General features: G+C 29.3%; 1 protein-coding gene across 3 annotated transcripts in view; it reads right to left on the bottom strand.

The window, feature by feature from the left end:
• The window catches only part of LOC105457316 (rho guanine nucleotide exchange factor 12-like), a 39,953-nt gene that overhangs the window by 6,889 nt on the left and 8,829 nt on the right, over window positions 1-24,235 (bottom strand). The window contains exons 2-6 of one of the 3 annotated variants that reach the window (XM_011701921.1): window positions 13,438-13,690; window positions 9,186-9,457; window positions 7,533-8,849; window positions 4,141-4,257; window positions 951-1,124 (exon numbers count right to left, since the gene is read on the bottom strand). In XM_011701921.1, coding sequence (XP_011700223.1) covers window positions 951-1,124; window positions 4,141-4,257; window positions 7,533-8,849; window positions 9,186-9,457; window positions 13,438-13,670 — 2,113 coding nt within the window. In that variant the 5' untranslated portion in view covers window positions 13,671-13,690. Of the gene's footprint in view, window positions 1-950; window positions 1,125-4,140; window positions 4,258-7,532; window positions 8,850-9,185; window positions 9,458-13,437; window positions 13,691-24,235 lie in introns of those variants that run through there. The other 2 variants (XM_011701922.1, XM_011701923.1) reach the window with 2 other exon arrangements.

Raw genomic sequence — 24,235 nt, 5'->3', positions numbered from 1 at the left:
AGTTGATTTATAAACGAGTGTGTTATTCTTCTCCGCGCGAGCTCGCGAGTGTCTCCGTCTTTGCCGCAGGCGCGAGTGGAACAGTGAGCGCGAGCGTAACAATATAAATTAATTTAAATTATAATAATACGTAAACCGATAAAAATGCAAAACCAATGCATTTTTATCACTTTGGACAAAACTTCTGTACACACGCACTGCGCGTGAGTATTTTTATCGGTTTACGTATTATTTTAAGGTTATTCAAATTAATTTATGTGTAACATTTTTCTCAAAGCACTTCTTTAAACATTGATAATGACCCTATAGAGATCGAAATGTTTGTATTCTTATATTCATTATTAATGGTTAATTGTTATATATTGAAGCGTAAAAACATCCTAGCTTCGGCTCATAGACCTCTATTAAATTATTGTTTCATAAAATACATCCTACATTAATAAAATATTCATTTTAAAAAAATATGATTAGAATAGTAAAAAGTATTAACCTTTATATACTGAAGAAAAATATTTCAAATAAAATAAAATTTAAGTATGAAAATCAAGATATAATTTATCCAAAAATTAAAAAATTATATAGCAATGTTATGTTAAAAATACTTTTCCAAATAAAAATAAACTTTTTAAAAAGAAAATTTTGAACTGAAATTTCTCTCTAATACCAAATACTCTAATTTTTTCAAATAGAAAAAGATTTCACGAGAATTTTATATTTTCCATATTATTACGGATCACAAATATTTTGTTTTTAAATCTGTTAAATTTATCATTTATATATTTCTGTCTAAAGTATACAAACAATAAATGTAAAAGATGTCCATATAATAATAAATATAATATTTCTACTTCCGACAATAGTAAAATTGAATTTATCATATAAATATATAATATAATAAACTTTGTTAATAACTAAAACTAAATTTGCTTCTTAATACTAATAATAAATACTTTGATTAATAGCAGCAAGTATGAGCTCAACAGGTTCTTTTTCCACAGATGGTTCAGATGCTATGTCTGCTACATGTTCAAAATCTTCTTTAGGAATATTTAATATATCCGCCATCAGTAGTTGCTTTTCAAGTAAAGCTTGTTTAATTATTTCATCCTTACGCCTCAGACATTCTGAAAAATTTCAAATATTCATGGTTTATTTCGTTATTATATAAAAATTTGTTTTGTTGTTATACAAATTGTATAAATATATTAGGTATACAACTTTGCTTCCGCCGTTTTCCTATAGATGGCTTTAGCGGTAAGTGGTGATCGAAATAAATAGATCATAGACGTCATACAATTAACTTAGGCATCTGTCAACATAACCCCATAGAAGCATTAATCGATTTGTGTCTGCATCATAAAGTTATTCTCGATTGAAAATGTCAGTTTACGAGCCAAATTCTCGTCATTTGCGAGAGGTTTAATTCCTCATGATTCCTCCCCCTGATTATCTGTGCTTGGGGTTAATTGGGCGTAATGAACCCATTTTTCGTCCCCAGTCACAATGCGATGCAGAAATCCCTTCCGTCTTTGCCTTTCAAGCAGCTGTTCACAAGCAAACAAACGCCGTTCAACATCTCTCGGCTTCAACTAGAGAGCCTCACAGGGAGAGAGTGGCAAACTTGTCACGTGACCCGGTGTTTTCTGATTGGTTGAAGTAATCTAGTTCCATAAGGTAGCTATATATATACATATATATAAGGATCGAAAGTATAGATTAGAGGTTAGAGCGATTTACAGATGCAGCCGTCACGTCACGTTGCAACAATCAGGTCTCCGTAAGTGATACATTATTAACTTTGGAAGTATATATTTCTTCATAAAATGTATATATAAAATTAAACTACGAATTTACATTTCAGACTTCTGTATTTTGAACATTTTTAAAATGCCCAGCAGTTGCTGTGCTCCAAGATGCACCAACTCGAATAACAAAGGTTATTGCATGACAAAGTTTACCCAAGATCCAAAATTGGAAAAAAATGGATTAAGGCACAAGTACATTAGAGAAAAATGTGTCTCATAGTAAACTATAGCATAAAAATTTGTATATACGCTTCAGTACTAACCTCACACAATACAGCCGATTTTATCGGCTTCCAATCGGGAACTCCACATGCATCAATCCATTTTTTTATCAATTTTGGATTTTATGAAGAAATACATACTTCCAAAGTTAATAATGTATCACTTACGAAGACCTGATTGTTGCAACGTGACGTGACGGCTGCATCTATAGATCGCTCTACCCTCTAATTTATATTTTCGATCCATATATATATGTATATATATATAGCTACTTTATGACTAGATTACCTCAACCAATCGGAAAACACCGGGTCACGTGACAAGTTTGCCACTCTCTCCCTGTGAGGCTCTCTAGCTTCAACTCATACGGCACCCAATTTCCTTGCTTCTGAATCATTCCCATGGCTTTGAAGCGTTTTGAAATGGCTTGTTGAGTCACTCCCAATGATTGTGCCAATTCTTCTTGATTTTAACATGAGTCTTGATCAAGTAATGCCACCAATTCTGCATCTTCGAAAACCTTCTCTCTTCCACCGCTATGCCGGTCTTCAACGTCAAAATCATCGTTCTTGAAGCGTTGAAACCACTCACGACACGTTCTTTCACTAATAGCGGCCTCACCATAAGTATTTGAAAGCATTCGATGAGCCTCAGCCGCAGATTTCTTCATATTGAAGCAGAAAATTAAAAGCTCCCGCAAATGACGAAAATTTGGCTCGTAAACTGACATTTTCAATCGAGAATAACTTTATGATGCAGACACAAATCGACTAATGTTTCTATGGAGTTATGTTGACAGATGCCCAAGTTTATTGTATGACATCTATGATCTATTTATTTCGGCCACCACTTCCCGCTAAACCCATCTATAGGAAAACAGCGGAAGCAAAGTTGTACACCTAATATTTTTTTTAATGATTGCTATGACAAGAGATGATTTTACTGTACAACTTTTGTATAAAACATTTTTTGATATCTTGAATAGTTTTCGAGATATAACAAAAAAATAGTAAAAATTAATTTACATGTAAGGGGTGGTTTCACCCCTTTAAATCGTTTTTGGGCACCAACTGCTATTTTCTAAATTCATCTATTTAGATAACCTACATGTGTAAAAAGTTTCGTTAAAATCAAAATTTAACACTTCGCGAGGTTTCCTTGTAAGAAAAAAAAAGTTTAACAATTTAAAAAATCTAGATCTTTGCATAAATATTGAATAAACGCAGTTAATAACAATTTTTTGTTCAACTAATAAATAGTTTTAAGAATAAAAACACTTTGAAAAAAATTGATTTTTACTAACAATAAGTTTAACTTACTTGATTTTTAAGTGAATGTAATCGAAACAATAAGAAATAAAAAAAATGTTTCGAATAAATAAATTTGTTTAGTCATGTCAGTATTATTATAACTTTTTATTATTATAACAACTTACTATTATAACTTTGCATTTTGTTAGATCTGTTAGCTTTTTATTTGAGAATATAATAAATGTGCATAAATCTCATTTGTTTAATATGTTACAATAATTTTTGCAATAATATTATCAAAGGTATATAAAAGCTTCACATAGAATGTGAATAACATTAATAGTCTTTAAGAATAGTCTTTAAGATAAAATAAAAAGATAAATTATAATAAAATAAGTTAAAATTATTGCAGAAACAAAAATTGAAACAAGCGAGATTTTGATAAAAGGATGAGGCGGTGAAGGAATTAGGCTGTGAAAGTATTGAATATAGAATTAAACAAGGAGGCACGATTAGAAGTTAACAGAAAAATAATTATACGAATGTATAAAGATAGGTATAATATTGTATATAATGTATAAAAGTGTAAGGATAAACAAATGTATAAAGATAGACGAATGTAGAGTACAAATGCAGAGATAAAATGTATAAAGGTAAAGAAGCTAAGAGCGAAGAGAATACGATAAATTTTATAAGAAAAGGTAGGTTCAGAATAGGAAGCAATGTTAGTGGAAAAAGTATGGATGGATGCATGGATTAGTAAATCATTTGTAAACTAAATAAACTTCCTTTTCTGGCGTTTATGTATACTGAAGGAAATAAATTCTAAATATTTTAAAATTATTGAAGAAACAAGTTCGTACCTATTGGCGTCAGAACCGGTTCTGCAACATGTACCGGTGGTACTTCCACATGAACTTCCAATGGATCTATCAATGAGAGCTGAGTACATGTAACCATTCGTAGAGGCTCTACCATACCTATATAACAAAAAAAAATTGACAACGTTAAAAATGTTTTTATATTTCTATATTTTAATATCAGAACATTAATTTATTCAATATTATTTTTTTATAAACATCTGTGCTTTAAATATTTTTCGAATTATAAAACTTGAAAATTATAATACCGCTGTATTATGAAGTTAAAAAAATGCTATAAGAGTAACAAATTATGAGGTCCTTATTTTTACTGTAACATAATGCACACACATACACACACACACACACGACATGTAAATTCACTCAATTGGACATGTAAATTCACTTCAATTGGACACCTTGCAGAATAATACTAATATCAGCAATATTGTGGCTGCGTTACATTTTAACGTTTATACGCTTATAACGTTTATATGAGTATGATTTATCCTTGTTTAACATTTGATTAATAACAAGGATAAAATAATTCCGTGAACGTTGTAAGTGCCAAAAGCGTAATTATGGAACGCAGCCTGTAACTTTCAAATCTTATAGTTCAAAAAGTAGATAGTTTAATTTATAAATGATTTATAAATTATGCAGTTTTAATGTTTTCTTATTTTATTTAAGAGTTTTTAATTAAGGCGATGCTAGAAGTTCGGCCTTAGAACATGTATAAATGGAAGGGGAATGGAGAATCAAAAAGCGTTCGATGGAAGTGTAAAAGGAAATCATATACCTCTCTCTCTTGCTCTTTCTCTTACGAGTGCTTTTTCAAAAGTGCACATGCGCGTCGTTTGGCGGGTTTGGCCGTGCACATGTGCACTTTCGAAAAAGCACTCGCAAGAGAGAGCTATATCGGACGTGGACCTCTGCTCTGAACTGTTCATCTTATGGGCATTCCTCTTCCATTTATACATATATGTTCTATGAGTTTGGCCAAATTTGTATAAAGTCGATAAAACAGTCTGTTCAATTTCATTGATATCTCTAAATGAACTTACAATATCTTCTATCTCACTTAAACATGTCATTGTCCTTATCTAACTTATTGAAGCGTCATCTCTTGTAAAATCTGGCACTTACTACTAGACGCAATTTATGCGTTGCTCACCATTCTGCATCTATATTTTGCGTGCACATGTGCATAAAATCTTCTCAAGTGAACATCTTATTTTATAGGCTTTTATCCTAGTTCTAACAATTCAGTGTTGTTCTTTCGTGTTGTCCGCACAGTGACATACTTTCGGTTTGCGCATATAAACTGTAGAATTTTCATATTAATCAAATGTTGTCATGAATTGACTGCATTTTGCACCCGATTAGTGCAAATATAAACAATGTTTAATAAAATATTTAATTTTTATGCATTCTGATGTCACCCTTTTATGCATTCTGATGCCACCCTTCATTAATATGTGTTACTTTCAATATATACAAGAATTTTGCAATTTTGTTAAGCCAATTCAAAGAAAATTACGTGACTGTAAATATCGGTAATCCAGAATCGCCTTAAGTTTTGATTATTTTTGTGGATATTAGGGAATAAAATTAGAGGAATATTAGAAATATCATAAAAAATAAAGGAGTATTAGGAATATCACAAAAAATAAAATTGAATATTATCTTTATAATATCCTTATAATGAACAAGAAAAACTTTCTTGCTCATCCGCTTCTAATCATCTGCCTCAGATTCTAAGATATTATATGTATATCCAACTTAATTTAAAATTTGAATATCTAAATTTATTTTATATACTTCAAAATATGCAAAAAATAGTATATTTTTGATAAATATATCTTTACATAGTCAACCGCAAATGACTTCCGACTGACCTTGATATTAATTTTCAAGGAGGTCATAATCATTGACTTTTCCCGTCGCTCATTGTTTATTAAAAAAATTATTAATAAAATAATAAGTTAACCGCGCAAGCATTCACTTAAATATACAAAGTATATGCATGACACAGGATTCCGTCCCCTTTATAAAGGGACTCCATTACCGAAAAACTAGATACACGAATATGGATTAATTGAAACCAGCTTTGCATGGAAACTTGTAAACTCATGTGGCATCTCCTTTCGCATGAAAAGTTATAAATTCATACGAAGCGATATTCCGGGTTAACAATGGGTTAACAATATTTCACGCGAAGAAGATTCCAATTCAAACTTGTTTATCTGGTTTTCGGTGGTGGAAATCCTCCGTAGGAAAGGCAAAACCCACTACGTCCATGCATACATTTTACACAAAGCAAGGTTCATCCTACTGTCTCCTGTTTATAGTATGAAGATCCATAATTGTATATGTTTTATTCCTTCACGATTTAAGCTTCACTGAATTATGCAAATATACAAATGTAATATTTCTATTAAGTAAAATTCAAAATGTGGAGTTAAACACATCTTTATGCTGTCAATTTTATTTAATTGTTAATAACTTTTTGAATCATAAGCCACGGGAATTAACCTTAAAATGACCTCCTTGAAGATCAAAGTCAACATCAAAATCAGTCGAAAGTCATTTGAAGCTGACTGTGTAAAGGTAAATATTTACCGAAAATCTTTACGTTAGTCGCCTTATTGACAAATAAACTTAGAATACGCATAGTGTGCATCTTTTAATCACTCTGTAATGTATGATCTATAAATGTAAGAAATATCCATTATAAATTGAACGTATCCACTAAGTAGAAAAAAACAAAATTACATAGGGCACTGTGTATAAAATCGCTTTTTTAATGAGTGTAGCTTGTGCAGAACATATGTAATGCAATGTTATATTATATATCGTTATAAAGTATTGGCCGTTTGCTTTTTTCACATGTAAAAAAAGAAAAAGCTATAAGAGCTCAAAATATTATTATATCTTCTATGTTTAAGGATAGTCTGTCCTAGAAAGCAATTTTCAAGATTAAATTTTATGATTTTTTTTTTAAAGAAAAGCTATTGAATATAAAAATAGAAAGTTTTAAAAATACATATTTATTTATATTTTAACAATATATGTATGAATTTTTGAAAGCCTTTAATGAATCATGAAATTTATTTTGAAAATTACTTTCTAGACTAAGTCCTTCCGTAAATACGATATGTTTGGCCTTCTTACGAATGTTTATACTTATACTTTTTACATTTATAATATAAATATGTAATTATGCAACAAATGCGAAGTAATGAGGGAGCAGCGCAGGGGAAGTCTTAAAAGTGCAAAAAATTAGAAAGTTAAGAATATAGATGTCTAAAAATTTTTAGGGAAATTTGATTATAAGTTATTGCATCTATTTATCACAAATTTTCTATAATCTATTTAATAAATATAAATACAACCTGTCGTTGACGACTCAGTCGATTGTATTCGCTGTTGCGTATGTTCGGTTGTAGAAGTTCCTGTGGTAGTGGTTTGCGGCATCTCCTCATCATGCTCTTGTATGCCGGCAGTATTTTGTCCATTCTTTGATTCTCGATCCTGCAACTGATCTTTCTCAACGGTTATGCCGTCCGCTTCCATTCCAGAAGGCGATATATCTTCCATCGCGTGCGTTGGTTCTTCCGCCAGTGTAGTGGATGGCAATGGTCTTCTGCCTTGACGATCACGTGTTTTGTAGGCCTCCACAGCTTCGGAGATGTGTTTGCACCAAAGTTTTCGCTCTGCCGAAGACGGTGCCACTAGATTGTACATCTGCGCACCATTCTCCGAGGTGTTGACAAGATAGAGGGAATCTTTCTCAGCGGCATTGTGACGCACCAATACAGTGGACAACTTGACAATCGGACTTAGCACAGAATTGCCCGCCTGGTTCGTTGTATTGATAAACTTAAGCAAATACTTATCGTCTTGCCGATGCAGAAACAAGATCGTATCGTCAAGCAGCACTACATGCAGATCGACCGGTTTCGGCACCGATCTATTCGGCATCGATCTATTCGGCTCAGTACGCCGCCACTGCAGCGGCCCTTCATAGATCAACTTGCGCTTTGTGATATCAAGGTTCTTGAATTCTTGCACGGTCGGATGATCAAACTTATCAAAGGCTGATCGATCGATCGTTCGTTGAATCTCTGTGAGTCGTTGATGATCTTCGGCCTCCTTCACCGCCTGATTCACGCGACTCAGGATCTCTTTACTACGTTCGAGGCTACGCAATATGGCGGCTTTCTCTTTTTCATTATTGTCCGGTGTGTATTTAGCGAGATTTTCAAAGAGCAACGGGTACTTTGTGAGTCGCAGCATGCCGGTAAGTATGTGATCTTTCAACTGAAGTCGGCGGCACAATGGATTTGCCTCCACCTCGTTCAGGAAGGCATTTAATTTGGAATCCTTACGTCGACGATCGCGCAGAGCGTCCAGAGCAACTTGCTGCTTAGCGCAGTAAGTCGATGCAGCCTTTTCGAAGATCTCGCCAGCTTCACCGTCAAACATCTCTAGCAAAAGTTCACCTACGTCACTTACGCACGGATTCTCTTTTTTCTTTCGTTTCATCGCTTGATTAAAGTGCGAATGTATCATCAACATTTCATCCAAATTAGAGAAAAGCAATTGAATCTGATCTAATGGCAGCACTTGAGATTCCAACAAAGGTTTGTGGAAGACGTGTGAAAGTACTTTCAATGCACGAACGTGAGAGCGTTCGGTGTGAAACAATTCTGAAAAAAAAAAAAAAAACAGAAAGATTTTGATAGATTTTCATGAAGTACATATACACAAATGTAGCATTGAAAAGATAAAAGTAATGATCTATTATTATTTGAGAATGAAAATAATACAAACACAGTATTCGAAAAATATAAATAGTAAATACAATTTTTTAAAATGCACATATATAAATCATTCTATTCTCAATTCATTGGGCTCAAACTTCCCAGTTATAACTTACTCCTTAATTTCCTATTATAAAAGTATAAATTAAACCAGTTTATCGATTTATATACTTTTCTGTAGTATCAATATTTCTTATGAATTGCAGCAAGTTGATTATTTACCGTTAATAACATCCTGTCTTTTTTTCTCAGAGTTGCTAAGCTGTGCGAGAACGTCTTCGGTAACAGCTTGACTCCAATCTGGCGGATCAGCCTCAACATCGACATCGCTGTCCCATGAAGTTGACGCGTTTGCCGCCGATGAAGATGGGTGAACCTGCTCCAAACTAGTACTAGGACTATCCAGACTCCTCGTCGAGAGGCTGCTATTCGATGAACTGCCTGCCGAGTTCCCGGGAAATGTTCCAGAAGGCTCGCAGTCACTGGAACCGACTCTATAGTCAATCGTTAGCAATTTATGTATTTTACTACTTACTAACTATAATATATCTAGTCGAAATATTCGATATCATTTGATGCGCAATCTTATATATATATAAAATATATTCTTTGAAAAAGAGCTATAACAATTCATGATTAGATTAGGGGAATTAGGTTTCTTTGTTCATTTCCTTATTGTTTTTTTTTTTTAGAAAACCTTTTGAAAAATTAAAGAATTTAGGTTTGCATTTGGATACAAAAATAATTAGAATCTTTTTTCTCTCACAATATTAATAATATTATTTTTTTTATTAAAAACTTTTTCACATCAATAAAATACAAAATACACAATATTAATAATAGAATAATATTGATTTTAATTTTTTTTACATTTAGAGAACGTGTATCTTTTATTTAACTATTTAAATTAATGCAATCTTTCAATAATTTATAATCTTATTTTTCATCTTTTTTTAGCACATTTTTTTAGATCCAATTGTAGAAACATTTCAATTAATTTAAATACTTTATATGTTCCTCAAAAGAGATGAACTTTATTTTATTTCTTTTTAAATGTTAATGATTTATATAATAATCAATGTTGGACTATATGATACATTCTTCTAATAATAAGTATTTAATATTTACCACTTTTTGTCGAAAGTAGAATAAAACAATATTATATTAATTGTTTTGTTTCTAGAAAGAAATTTGTGTTCGTTACATTATAAATTATATTACTTTCAAATTTATTTTGAAATTTCATAAAGTAACAACTAATAGGTACGAACTAAAGCAATTAACATAAAAAGAATACATAATTGCAATAACAAATATCATTCTAGACGTATTATATTTATACAGAAATATTAAATGATTTTAATAGAAAATCATTGACTGTATCCATTTATCATCGCGAATAAAAGTATCAAAAAATGAGAACATTAAAAACTAAATATTTAATAAAATATTAGAATATATCGAGATCGAGAAATACAAAATATTTTATAAATTACTTAATTTGTTATTAATTTCATCTGAATTTATATATTTTTTAAATATTGATAACTGGCAAATCTCAAAAATTATAATTTGGATTATAAAATTTTATTGACTATAACATTTTGTTTTCACATTAAATAATTCTTTTCTTATTTAGTTTTCTTACATCATCAAAAAAAAAATGTTTTAAAAGATTACATTAAGTAAAACACCATATATATGTAAATTTTAAATATTTGAAAATCTTAATAACTGTTTTAGATAATTCTAGAAGAGAGTTTTCTAGTTTTCTTTTATTGTTCTTTGTTCATTTGTATATTGTATCTATAATTATTATATATTATAGATATAAATTGGCTTGAACAGAAAGTTCGTTTCGTTTTTTTCAATCAAATTGAAAGACAATATTTTTTATTTAGATGTAACGTTATTCATTCAAGTATTTACCGTTGTTTTCGATACTTTTTGCCATCTTTTAAGTAGCTTTCATGATTTTATTCATGTAAAACTTCTCAGTTATATGATTGAAAAACTGATCCAAGTGATTTTTGCAAGCTTTCGGAAAAGTTCTCGCTGTTAAGGAAGGGATAAATCGGAGAGATCAAATTTTGATAAATACGAGCGGGTAAGACAGAATATCCTAGCCAAGTTGCACCAATTTCTGACGAATGACTAAAGAGACATGCGATCTTGCGATCTTATCATGATGAAAGACAACACCCTTAATTAACTCCGGACGTTTCTTGTCAATTGCTTGTTTTCAATCGATTCAACAGTACACATCCGAATCAATCGTTTGGTTCTTTAGTAAAAGCTCGTAAGATCGCAAAATTTTCTTCCAATCTCAGTAGATATAAAGTATTATCTTCTTCACGTTTTATTTTCAAAATTGATAATAGCCACTTTTGTCTGTCTCATGATCTCTGTCGCACTATATTGTTATAAACAATCCGTTTTTCATGCCCAGTAATTAGTTTTAAAAGTGAATCATTTTTATTCCGTTTGTACAGTAAATTGTATACAGAAATTCGTTCCATCAATTTTTTTCCAACAAATTATACAGATCGAGCAGATTTACATAACTATGCGTAACTATTACATAATAAGCGAGTGTAAATATTCGGCAACAGCCATTTGCGATATTTTGAAAATCTCTGCAATCACTTGAGTTGAAAACCCGAGTTATTTTTAATTAATGTCTAGATTTTATCCTCATCAACTTCGGTGATGACGATGAAACTGCCCGTCCTAAGTGGTGCACCATCGAGATCAAAATTTCCGATACGGAACTTGGCAAACTACTTTCGTTCATTTACGGCATCCTCTCCATGCGTACACGACACAAATCTTTTTTTTTTTTAATTTAGATCGCATTCTTGCCTTTTTAAAGTAAAAAAGCATAATATGCCAAAAATGCACATTATTATTATTCATCTTCTAATATCAAACACTCAAAACCAATCTTCAAAAACTTATTTTTTTTTAAATACGTATCGGAATATCAGATGTCGAACGATTAGATTAAGACAATTAGAATGAAATGATATATAATAAATTTGTCGAATATACATTTATAGTAATGCCATCTCTTAACAAAAAACGGAACAAACTTTCCGTTCAATCCAATAATTCTAACAACCTATCTCGTCTATAAAATTGATTTTTGTAGGAGGGTTTGTAATTATTCCATATTTTTTGTTAACACAAAGAAAAAATTGCTATTTTATACTTGAAAAATATTGTTAGCATTGTATAAATATAGTAATGACAACGCGATTTTTTATTATATTCAATTTAATAATAAAGATATTGAAGTCATTTTTTAATATTATTATAAACACACAATTTGCACATACTAAAAAGACTTAAGAGTGAAAAACAAAATGAAAGAAAATATATATAAATTGTTCTTTTCGAAAATCATATATTTTACTAATTTTCTTTCTTTTATAGCTATACAGAAAAATTTAAATCAATAAAAAAGTAATTATAGAAATACATTGTTAATACAAAGAAGAAAAAAATCTTTCAACTTTTAAAAATTTTAAAAATTATGAATTTTTGATAATCCATCTAAAACATATCCTGATATGTAAATAAAATATTTTTCTGCTACTTAAATTTATCTTAAACGGATCAAATTAACCCAAAAGTTCAATAAAAATTAGCCTATTTTTATTTTGTTTTTATTAATCATCAACAAAAGTAAATAGAACAAAATTCTTTAGAACAGTATTAAAAAAATATATTTTTGTATTTTTATATATTCATACTTTCTTAACGCACATAATTTATATGACATTTACAAGTTTATTCATGTATATTTATGTGTATATGTAATTTTATATCATTTAGTATAAATAAATGAAGTTAAGTAAAACACATATTAATATATTATTATGGTATTATAAACAAGTTATATTGAGAAAATATGAGAATATTGAAAATATATTCTTTATGTTTTTGTTTATACATTTTCTATAATTCTTTAAACAGTGAATAAATTTTCTAATCAATAACTCGTGATAAAGAAAATAAATTTTCTCTATATAACATTTTCTATCTTCCTTTTGTTGATAAATTTGTAAACAATATAAAGCAAAAGTAAAAAATGGATTAACTTTAAAAGGTTAATTTCACTCCTTCCGCGGATAAATTTGGGCAATAAAAAACAACTTAATATATCCAGACATCCCCCTTGTATTGTCAAAGTTTCATAATTCTTTGAATTTTCGAGTAGTGAAAATTTTCCTTCGTTAATCGATCTACCGCAAGCCTTGATTAGAGCATTGCATTTATATGATAAACTATCATTTAATGTATCTATCATAGAATGAAAAATTATCAACTTTTCTCTCTCTCTCTCTCTCTCTCTCTCTCTCTCTTTCTGTTTAATTCAAAGATTAATTTAATTAATTATACAACATAACAAGAAATATATATATATAATTGAAAAACAACTAAACCTAATCTCCCCTACTGTAAAAAGTACCTTTCGGATCTCGTACGTAGCTCATTAAGGCAATGCAGATATTCATGCGCGGCATTGTCGTTCGACGCAGTATGCACTTCGGTGACGTTTTCGTCAGCATCAGAATATTTCTTCAAAATAGCATCGGCCAACTGATCCGAACGCGAAGCCAGCTCTAGCACCGACAGATCGACGGAGCTCCCGTCGTCAGACGCGGACTGACGACGGACACGTTGCGAGCTACGCTGCCTCATTTCTTTATATCTTCTCTTAACTGTTTGGAGGATTCAGTCACGTCGCACGACGAGAGGAAATTTGCATTATTTCCACACAACTGATACTCTCAGCTTTTTTATAGGTCTGTATCGTTACACTTTGGCAAGCTTCACATATACAATACCAAAAACGTTAAATTGACAGGTGTACATTCACGCGCGAAATGAAATAGAGACTTTAAAGGTCGCTGGTTCAATATCAAAGGTTGTGTAATAGTACATTGGCATTTCGGCCTAAATTGTTAATTCCCAATAGAGAGACCTTTCAAGGAAATGTTGAATATATAAAATATTTTTTTTCTTTCGTTGAATATATAAAATATTTTTCTTCTTTTTAAAAAAGGATCCTGCACTTAGACATTCTTTGTGTGTATAAGTGTGAGTGCGCGCGCGAGTGGTGTCAAGAGTAGGAACATTAAAATAATCATTTTTTAAATCAATACTATTCTCTTTTAAATTAATTGAAGAATGATGAAATTGGATGAGACACACTTCGAAGAATTTCCAAAATATATTAAAGTTTTGTTGGGTGTACAGAGCATAAATTCTACACCTTTGACCTACGTAGTTATAGTTTAAGAACTATCCATTATTAGGCCTTATGTATATAACATTTTTTGTCCACTATATTATATATAAGCTACATTAATACATAAAAACCACTTCATTTCAGTGGAATTCAATTTTTCATGTAATTAATACGGATTCTTTAAGATAAATTATTTTTCGGCAAATGTATTTCTTTACATAAGCTCAATATGTTGAATTATGTTATGATTAATCCCGAAAAATGTTACTAAAATTGATACGGAGAAGGGGGAGGAAAAGAATTTTGGTTTCATATACAGTGTCCACTACTAACAATAAATGATAAAGCGCTCGTGAGCAGGTAGGCGGACTAAATTGAGTCGAAAAGTCCTCTACCATTTTGTAATTTTCTCAATAGTTTACGAGAAATTATTATAATTACTAAAGATCGTCAAATAAGCGCGGCTGAGCGCAGCCACGGCTAAATGCAATCGCACGACGAGATACGACCGCTGTTCTTCCGTTGCCTAGCAACGTCGAGCTGGGCGGTTGCATCTCATCACGCGATTGCATTTGGCGGGAAGCTGCGCTTATTCGGTGATCTTTAGTAATTAATATCTCGTAAGCTGTTGAGATAATTGCGAAATGGTAGAAGACTTTTCATTTCAATTTAGTCCGCCCTACATGCCCACAAACGCTTTAAAAATACTAAAGTATGATACCAAAAAATTAATTTACGAGAAAATATATCAGAATAAAATTATAAAATATCTTAATTGTAAACTATACCCAGACAGCACACGATATTCATAAAATGTCCATAGGACGTTCTAAGAACATTTGTACATCCTTAGAATGTTCTATGAACATACTCAAGAGATCTGTGCTGTTTGAGTATTGTTTGATAATTCTAATACTTTCATACGGAGAGAATTTAGAAAAATCATTATGAAAAAAAAATTATATAATTGTATTTTTTTAAACAATGATCTTGATATCTCAAAACACATATCTTGAAAAAAAAAATTTTTTTTGCTTATTACAATATTTATCTATTTCAAACAAATAATGTTTCCTTCTGACATTTTTTCATATCATCAAAAACAACGGAGATATTTTAAATAGTGACGATGAATGCACCACCCTAAATATGTATCATAGCAAAAAATAAAAAACTCACAGAGATTTATCATCTCCGTAAATTTTAATAACAACTGTTGCTCTTTCTCTTTTCCTCTCTTTGTGTGTATGTAAGAAAAAGAGCGTATCATAGCAAAAAAATAAAAATTCACAGAGATTTATCTCTGTAAATTTTAAATTAAATTATTGAAAACACTTTAAGTAGGGGAGAGCGGGGACAAAAGTAACATTTTGAATTTAAAGTCTTACAACAGTTAAATTATAATATTTACATGTAAAAAACCTATATTTTTGTAAAATTTATTTAAATACCAAATTTTCTTGTGTTCAATCTTGTAATGTAACTAGAAAAAAAGTTATTACTCTTTAAACACTATGAGGAATACTGTTACAACTATCTTCAGTCCCAGGGACGGTTGTAACAGTAGAGAGAGACGATTGTATTATATTATTTATAGGTAAACACTTAGCTATTTATTAAATTTTATGCAATACAATTATTTATAATCATATATGTTAATGTTATATGGATATATGAAATATGTATTTAATAAAATTAACTATAATAAAATAAAAAAGGCAAAATCTAATAAAAAAGCTCTCTTTCTTTCTAATAAATTCAAATAACATTGTGAAAAAAACACTTAAATAAAACCAAGCAAATCCAGAGACAATTGTAACGCTACAATCGTCTCCAGGCATCGATGTTACAATCGTCCTCTAATGATATTTTATAATTCGAAATAAAGTTTCAAAATAAATATATAGAAGAAAATCAATTAAAATATGTAAATCATTAACATAAACTAAAACTCACTAAAACCTTTTTAGATAATACGTTATAACTTCACTTCACTTAAAAAACAAAAATATTTTAAATTTTGTGCACATAATAAAACTTACTTGACGAATGAAGAAAGTATTTTTTGCTCCTGCACACGTGCACGTTTCGTGTGGACCGACAAAGAACTAACAAACCAATGTCGGTCTAATGATTTTTGCCTCACCACCATATACATATACCTATTATAGTTTTAAAAATATTCACGATGTTACAACTGTACCCTGTTACTTTTTGTCCCCAGTCTCCCCTAACTTAGGAAGTTTCCATTGAAACAGTTTACAATCAGTGGTTCGAAAATATCTTGATATTGATTACAAGAATAAAAATCAATAAAAAATAAATTATTTAAAAATTAAAAATAAACTTCATAAAGATTATTCAAGGTCAAATTAATAATTATCTTATCTTCTCGCTTTCCTTGAAGCTATGCAACTTTTATTTAGAATTCTTTTAAAAAATAACATTTTTTGCGAAAAAAATGGGTTTTTAAAAAATGAGTTATTGTAGACGCGCGTGTGTTTTCTTTTCTTATAAATAAATATACTCATACAGAAATAAATTTGTAAATAAGCTCTTTTTCCTCTTCAAGTGCGAAAATATTTATCAGTAATTAGTCATTCTGTTTGATTTTAATAACAATAGTACGCAAATAATTAAATAAATCAAATAAAAAAATCAAGATTATCTTGCATTGTTAAAATTTTTAATCAATAATTCTATTCTAATTTTAATTTTACTTTTAATTAATAATTTCAGTTTAGTATAATAGTTTTACTTTAGTATAATCAGGAGTAGAAGTAAGGTTACCATTATCATTATTTATAACATCAATTTATATCAATAACGACAATTTTTCATGACAGTAACGATAACGCCGAAAAGGTTTGGGATAATCACTTTTCGAAAAAATTGTTACTTATTATTCATTATAAAATATAACTCGTAACTTTAATCGTTATGTAACGAATAACACATTAATAATGTATTACTTTTACTTGCTATTGAAGATAACATTATCATTACTTACAACGGTGTACGAGTAACGCGATACTTCTCATCCTTGTATTTAATATTGATTTATTTTAATTCAATTTAATTCTCAGATTATTTTCTTTATATTCTCGAATTTTACAGAGCTTTCCATTATTCTATAATATAATTTAATTTTTTATTATTTTTTATTTTTTTAGTCATTGCTTTACAATAAATAAAATTATATAAAATTATATAATAATAATTTCCACAATAAATATTTTTAATAAAATTCTTTAGAAGAAAAGCACTAAGGAGAATTAGACACTCTTTTTATCAAAATAGCTTGTATTTAATCACGTTTATGACTAAGCTATGTAATCTAATTATAAGTTTATTTTTTTCTAAACTCTAACTATAAGTTTATATATTCGTAAAACTCCATCCATCTTTTAAGATAGTCCACAGTTCAATTTTGAAAAAAAAAGCTTTATGAGCTACATTTTTTAAAGACTCTATTTTTTTTAAATAATGCTATGTTAATCATAAATAGTAAATTTACCTATTTAATTTCAAATTAAAAAAAATATTATGTAAGTAATAGATGAGACATTTAAATAGTGTTACACTGGAACATTCTTAAACTTTATGTAATCTGAACTTTGGCAGTGCACAAGTACGTATGAAATGCAAACATGCAAATTGTAACGTGTGACTAAATAAAAAATATATGTTCAAGCAATTTCTCAATAAATGAATTTTATGTTACAGAATCAAAGAATTCGCGATTCAAAGAAAGTGCGCTTAGTGAGGAACATCCTATACAGTCATATTGATTCGAAGGTATCGATCGCTTCGGAAATAAAAGCCAAGACATATCCGTGCTCTGACATCATTAGGTTTAGTAACGTGTACACATATTAGACAGACCTGATAAAAAAATTCGTCTCTTTTCTTTCAACCTCTTATTGATTCTTTAAAATAGATAAGTGTTAAAGAATCATTTTTTTCTAAGTTTATCATATTATTGACTCTTGCAAAAGTTACCATATTTTTAGCAATCGTGATTTAAACTTTTAGATTCTTTGATTATACTAGTTTACAACCAAAAATTATTTTGAATCAAGCAAAATAATTCTTAAAGATTTTTAGTACTAGAAAACGACGGAAGCCAAATTTCACCAACATGTCAGATTTCCGAAATAAATAACTGAAAACTAAAATATTAAAACGTTAAAAATGGTTTATTGTAATATTTGCAATATTTTGATCACAATAAAGTCATTTTTAACACATCAAACTTCAATTATTTTGTGCATATTTATTATGCATATTGTTTCAGTATCCAAAAATCTATAAAAAAACTTGTCTGATTGAAAATAATAAAAATTTTTTGTAAACAAATGTTATTCATATTGACCTTATATTTTTTTCATATATTACGTATAACTATATTCCATTAGTCACAAAGAAAAGCCTTCAATCTCTGAAATTGTGATTGCTATGGCTAACAATCATTTTATTTTGCGTTCAAATTCATTGTTTTTTTCTATTTTGATAAATTTTGCTTTATTTACATTTCCTAATTTACTAATGCTTCAAGAATTAATCTGTGTTATAATTAAATAACAACATCTGTGTTATAAATATATATAAAATTTATTAAGTTTTTGTTTTATTTTTATACAATCACATAATTTTACAATTAACATATAAGCTCATCTGATTATATTTATATTAATTTGTAATAAAAGTTGTAAAATATTTACAAAAATTAAGTTTAAAAAAGATCTTACAATTTTCTTTCCATTTATATTTTTTCTTTTTTATTGTACAATATTATTCACCAAACACATTTAAACTGAGCAAAAATATTTATATACGAAACATGTGATTTATATAACTACAATAAATAAAAAAAGCAGTGTTTAACTTCAGAATTAGGAAACTGACAAATTTTTATATTGAAACACGTCTGTACGAAGCATGTTGAGTCACAATAACTTGAATATTGTAATACACAATTTTTTTGTGTTATGATATCTAGTCATTCAAATTATAATCATGTATATTTATTTTATCTACACACACACACACACACACACACACACACACGCGCGCGCGCACGCGCACGAATTTTTTAAATAAATATAATTTTAACTTTGTATGTACACGCGTGCACAAGTACGTACGCATACACACATACACACCCGCGCGCGCGTGTATTACTTTCCACAATGCCAAAACTCATTTTTTAAAAAAGTTTAAAGTTGAGCCAATAAAATTATCCAAAATTCGCGCACTCAAGCATGAAATACATTATTTTTTAGTATTATTCATATTATTGAAGGTTAGTAGATTTTTGGATGACTTTGTTTCAAATATAATTATGTGTTTTTTTTTTTAATTATTTTGAACTGTTCGAGATACAATAACGAATGCCGCTTAGCAAACTTCCGAGAAAACTTACTCGTCGGCTACATCTCCGATGAAATAAGCTACATCTACAAAACCTATTACGAGTTCTCTGGCCACTGCACTGTATAAATAACTATGCGTAATACGGCTTTCTTTTACGATTCTTACGAATTCAAAGTATTCCGAAATATGTACCATCGATACGCTGTTTATCGATGTAATACTTCCTTAGCATCGGAATTGCTAAATATTTGAAAAGCAATAACTACCTACTTCCAATCTTTTCCCAGATTTCGATATTAAAGGAAGCGTGAGCATTGAATTTTATTCTCTTAATTGATTTCCTAATATAAAAATGGAAAGCTCTGCAGTCTTCGACTTACGACTTTCAACTAAAAATATTCTTACATTTAAGTTTTTTTAATCATTAATTTAAACAAAATAATCGAATCAAGATATCTTGCGAAATATATGTTAAACAAGATCGCGAATAATTAAAAAAGTTATTTGCGTTAGAAAAAAAATTAACTTTTTGTTTCTCAGAAATGCTTATAGAAATACTGTTTTGTTTGTGAATGTTATTTCAATTGGTAAAAATAGTAAGTGATATATTTTGTTTGCAGAATTTCAATTTATAAAAATCATCAAAAGTTTTATTCTGTATAAAAAAATTAATTTTTTTCAATGTAAAAGTGTTTTATACGTATTATATACATTCATGCAATGCAATTTGCAAAATTTTGTTTGAAACATATTGTTGATCTTTAAGCAATGACATGTAGAAATGCAAGTTCAAAATGATGAAAAAAGATAGAAGTGCTTCGCAATTTTACAATTTTTTCACCTATCCAAATTTATTATTTCTGTATTAACCCTTCGTTGTACCAATTTTTTTAAACATATTTTGCTAAATCTTATTAAAAGTTTTTGAAAGTTTTCACTAATTATGAATCTAAGAAATTCGAAATAAATATCGAAATTTAACAATGGCCTATGCATAACAAAAATTTTATTAAGTTTTTAGATTTTAGTTTCAAATCTGCAATCAAAATTAAAAAATTTAAAATAGCGGATCCAATATCAAAGAAATCTTTGCTACTTTTTAGAAACAAAAAGTTTTGCTTTTAGTCTAGTATCACAATAAAGAAGTAACAAGAAGTCTCAAATATACATCGCTGATATAAGATTTCAGCTAAACATAAGTAATTTTTCAAAATTTTTAATGTAGATTTGATTGCTAATCTTGAAAAGATTAATGTAAAGACTTTCAAGGCATGTCTTTTTCATTATCAATTTTGTTTAAAAGTACTAATTTTGACTGATATTTTGCTTATAATTATTATTAATGCAAAATTATAATTAATGTCATTCAAGAAAAAAATATAAAGATATTAAATATGTTACAGAAACCAATTATGAAATATGTAAATGTGGAAAAATGCAAAAAAAAACCTGGTGTCCCATAAGGGGCATTATGCACTTAATTAAGTGTAATCAGAATAATATCAAATCTTTAATTAACATAATAATGATAATCGCAAGTATTACCGAAAATTTTACTCGTTTAAATCATCAAACTCTTAATTTCAGCAAGCAGTATATATACCTATATATAAGCGTTTTAGCAAACGGTATACAAAGTGAATCATCGGAAACGCTTAAATTATATATCTTCTAAATTTGATATAAGAAAATGTAACTTTTAGAAAATTTAAAAAAAAATTGTTATATATATATATATATTTAATATAAATAAATATCACTTTGTTTTAATGAAATTTTTAATTTATTTTTAACTATGCTAAATGTATATAGTTAAATCTATCTTAAAATCAGTTGCAATACATAAAGAATAAAAATCTATAGCTCTATTAACGGTTAAATAAAAACATTAATGGTTGTAATAATTAGAAAAAAAAAAAAGATTATGTTTATCATGTTCATCGTTCAGAAATATTTAAATAGAATTAAAAAATATTTAAATATTTTGATGAACATTTCAGAAGATAAATATTAATCTGAGATAAATATTCAATAAGCTTTTAGTAAGTAAATTTCTTTTTTTTCTTGTAAAAATCTTTAGTAATCGAAAATTTAATCACCAATGTTGTTATTAAACTTTCCAGGAATCTATTTCCCATGGTTTCCCTATAAATTCACATATCCACACTTATTTCATTTGAATCGCGCAAATAATTCAGCACAACTTTTAATAAATCATCGAATTAAAAAAGAAGATTAAAAGCGATACAAGTGATACACGATCGAAAACGAGAATAAGAACAGCAATGGCGTAATCGAGCTTTCGACTGGGCTAAAGGAAGAGCGGCCGTTTCAAAAGTGCTTCGAGAGCGTGGGTGTTCCGTGCGGTCGAAGCGACGCAATAGCCCATCCGCGGAATTGAACGTTTAATGTCATACTGAAGGCCTCCGAGCGACGGTTCTGTATACACACCTTCGCACGACAAGAAACGAGATGTGCGAGCCGAGTCTGCGCTCTTCACGTTCATTATGGAAAAGCGGGAGAGGCAAGGCGAAAAAGAGGAACGCTGCCAAAAGTCTGTGGACCTGCGTGTCATGTGGCTCTACCGACGCGCAGACATGCCGAGTAGCCTGGTCCAGGCATTCGGTTGAATGCCATTTTTAACGATACAGTAATAGTCATGAAGCAAGGTGCTTTTTATCGATATGATAGCGCTTTAGTTTTACCCTTTGCATGGCGTTACAAGTTACATCACAAAAATATCCCAGATGTTTTTTTTACTTAAACTGTTATATTTTTCGTATTCGAAACAAAATATATATACAAAGCTGGGAGAAAAGTGCGAGCTTCTCTATAAATACATTGTATATTAAAAATATTTTTGAAAAAAATGTTTTAAATATTTTTCAGTTTAAGAAGAAAATATAATATGTGCATCAAATCTTTTGTAGCATATTTCTTATTTTATTATAAAGTATAAGTATCATCGATAATTTTTTAAATTAAAACCATAATAATATTTGGTTTTTTGCAATGCAATTTAATTTCTCTAGTCAACTTGCATATCAAAATATTAATATATATGGATGGGCAACCACTTTAATGATTCTTTCTTTTATTTTGTAAACTACTTCTTTATTTTTATGACAATTGGTGTAATTGAATACTTTATTTGAATTTGAAATCAAAAATTCAAAATTATGGATCCAATATATAGCGGACAAAATTTCAGAAAAATAATCTGATTATCATAAAACAACTTTAAGAAACTTTTTAACATTGCATTTGAAGTTCATCAATGCTACGCAAACACTTACAATTATTGACCATTAATAACAGAAATGGAATGAGTGTAGCAGACGGCTATAAGTTGGCTATAAATCGTATCTACTTCCAAACTTTGATTATGAATCTTGTGACATAAGTTCCTCTTTCATTAGAGATTACTACTACAAATTTCTATAAAATATTTCTATAGAATACCTAGATCGCTAACATGCTACTTTATTACGATAAAGCTAAAGAGAGGAATGTCATATTTCCCGATCACATACAGTTGTAAGTGAGTATTAGTGGTAACTTATGAACATCATCTCAAATTATATCTTTTATAATTATTAGTAAAAATTAAAGAGAATTTTTTTTTTCATTTTATTTATAAATATTTTTGCACAAATAAGAAAATACTCTATAAGTGTGCAATATTTTACTACAAATACGGAAAATTAATAACGACACATATTTATTTCATTAGTATTTAAATTCTATAGATTGGTAATTGGGTGAAGATAGTCATCAATCCTCAGTAAGCAAATTGAAAGCAAATTGTCGCCAAGTTGCTATCAAACCCGCTCAAAGATAGTGACAAATCCGGTGCCATCTGTGTCAGCAACAAACTTATATTTTGTTAGCAAAGCGTACATAACTAAACAGCAAATTGGCGACAAAAGCAAAGTAAGTTTTGCATTGTTTATCAATAAATTGTCAAAAACTAAACAAGCTTTGCGTAGCATTATTTGACGACAAATTGCGGTGTCATTGATATTGAAAAATCTTTAAAAATGACGTTTCTATTCTTTTTTAAATTTTATTTTAAAGAAATAATTTTAAACTGTTTAATTAATAAAGATTAATATCTTATATTAAAGCAACATTTTATTTCGCAAATACTTTTTAAAGATAAAAATATCTTCGCCCTTGTTCTATGTACACCAGCAATTTTCTAACAAGGGAAACACCAGACATGGTCCCCTCCGATTTGGCTAAATTTTATATATATAATAGTTTATCTTTCCCACTAATTCGTGCTAAAAGGATATGCACCTCTCAAGTTTTCGTGAGAAAAACGGGTTTAAAGATTTTCATGTTAGTAATGTACATACCCATCGGTAAGAGTGAGTCCGCAACAAGCAGCGTGGCCACAGTATAACCAGTAGGTCCACTCAGCAAAAAACTGAGTCTTCGCGCAGGTATCGCCGCGCAACTTTTGTTTTGGGTTGGATCCAATGAAATGCAAGACGATAGGAACGTATATACATACATATATATGTGCAGACAATTTATAAGCAATTACATCAGAAATTTTCTTTAGGGATCACTTCTACGAATAATTGTTACTAATAAAACGTTTTATTCGATTCACACATTGAATTTATTAATT

Source organism: Wasmannia auropunctata, unplaced genomic scaffold (assembly GCF_000956235.1).
Source record: "Wasmannia auropunctata unplaced genomic scaffold, wasmannia.A_1.0 LD335285.1, whole genome shotgun sequence".
Lineage (NCBI taxonomy): Eukaryota > Metazoa > Arthropoda > Insecta > Hymenoptera > Formicidae > Wasmannia > Wasmannia auropunctata.
Note: the sequence above shows the minus strand (reverse complement) of the source record. Positions and strands in the feature narration are given on the sequence as shown.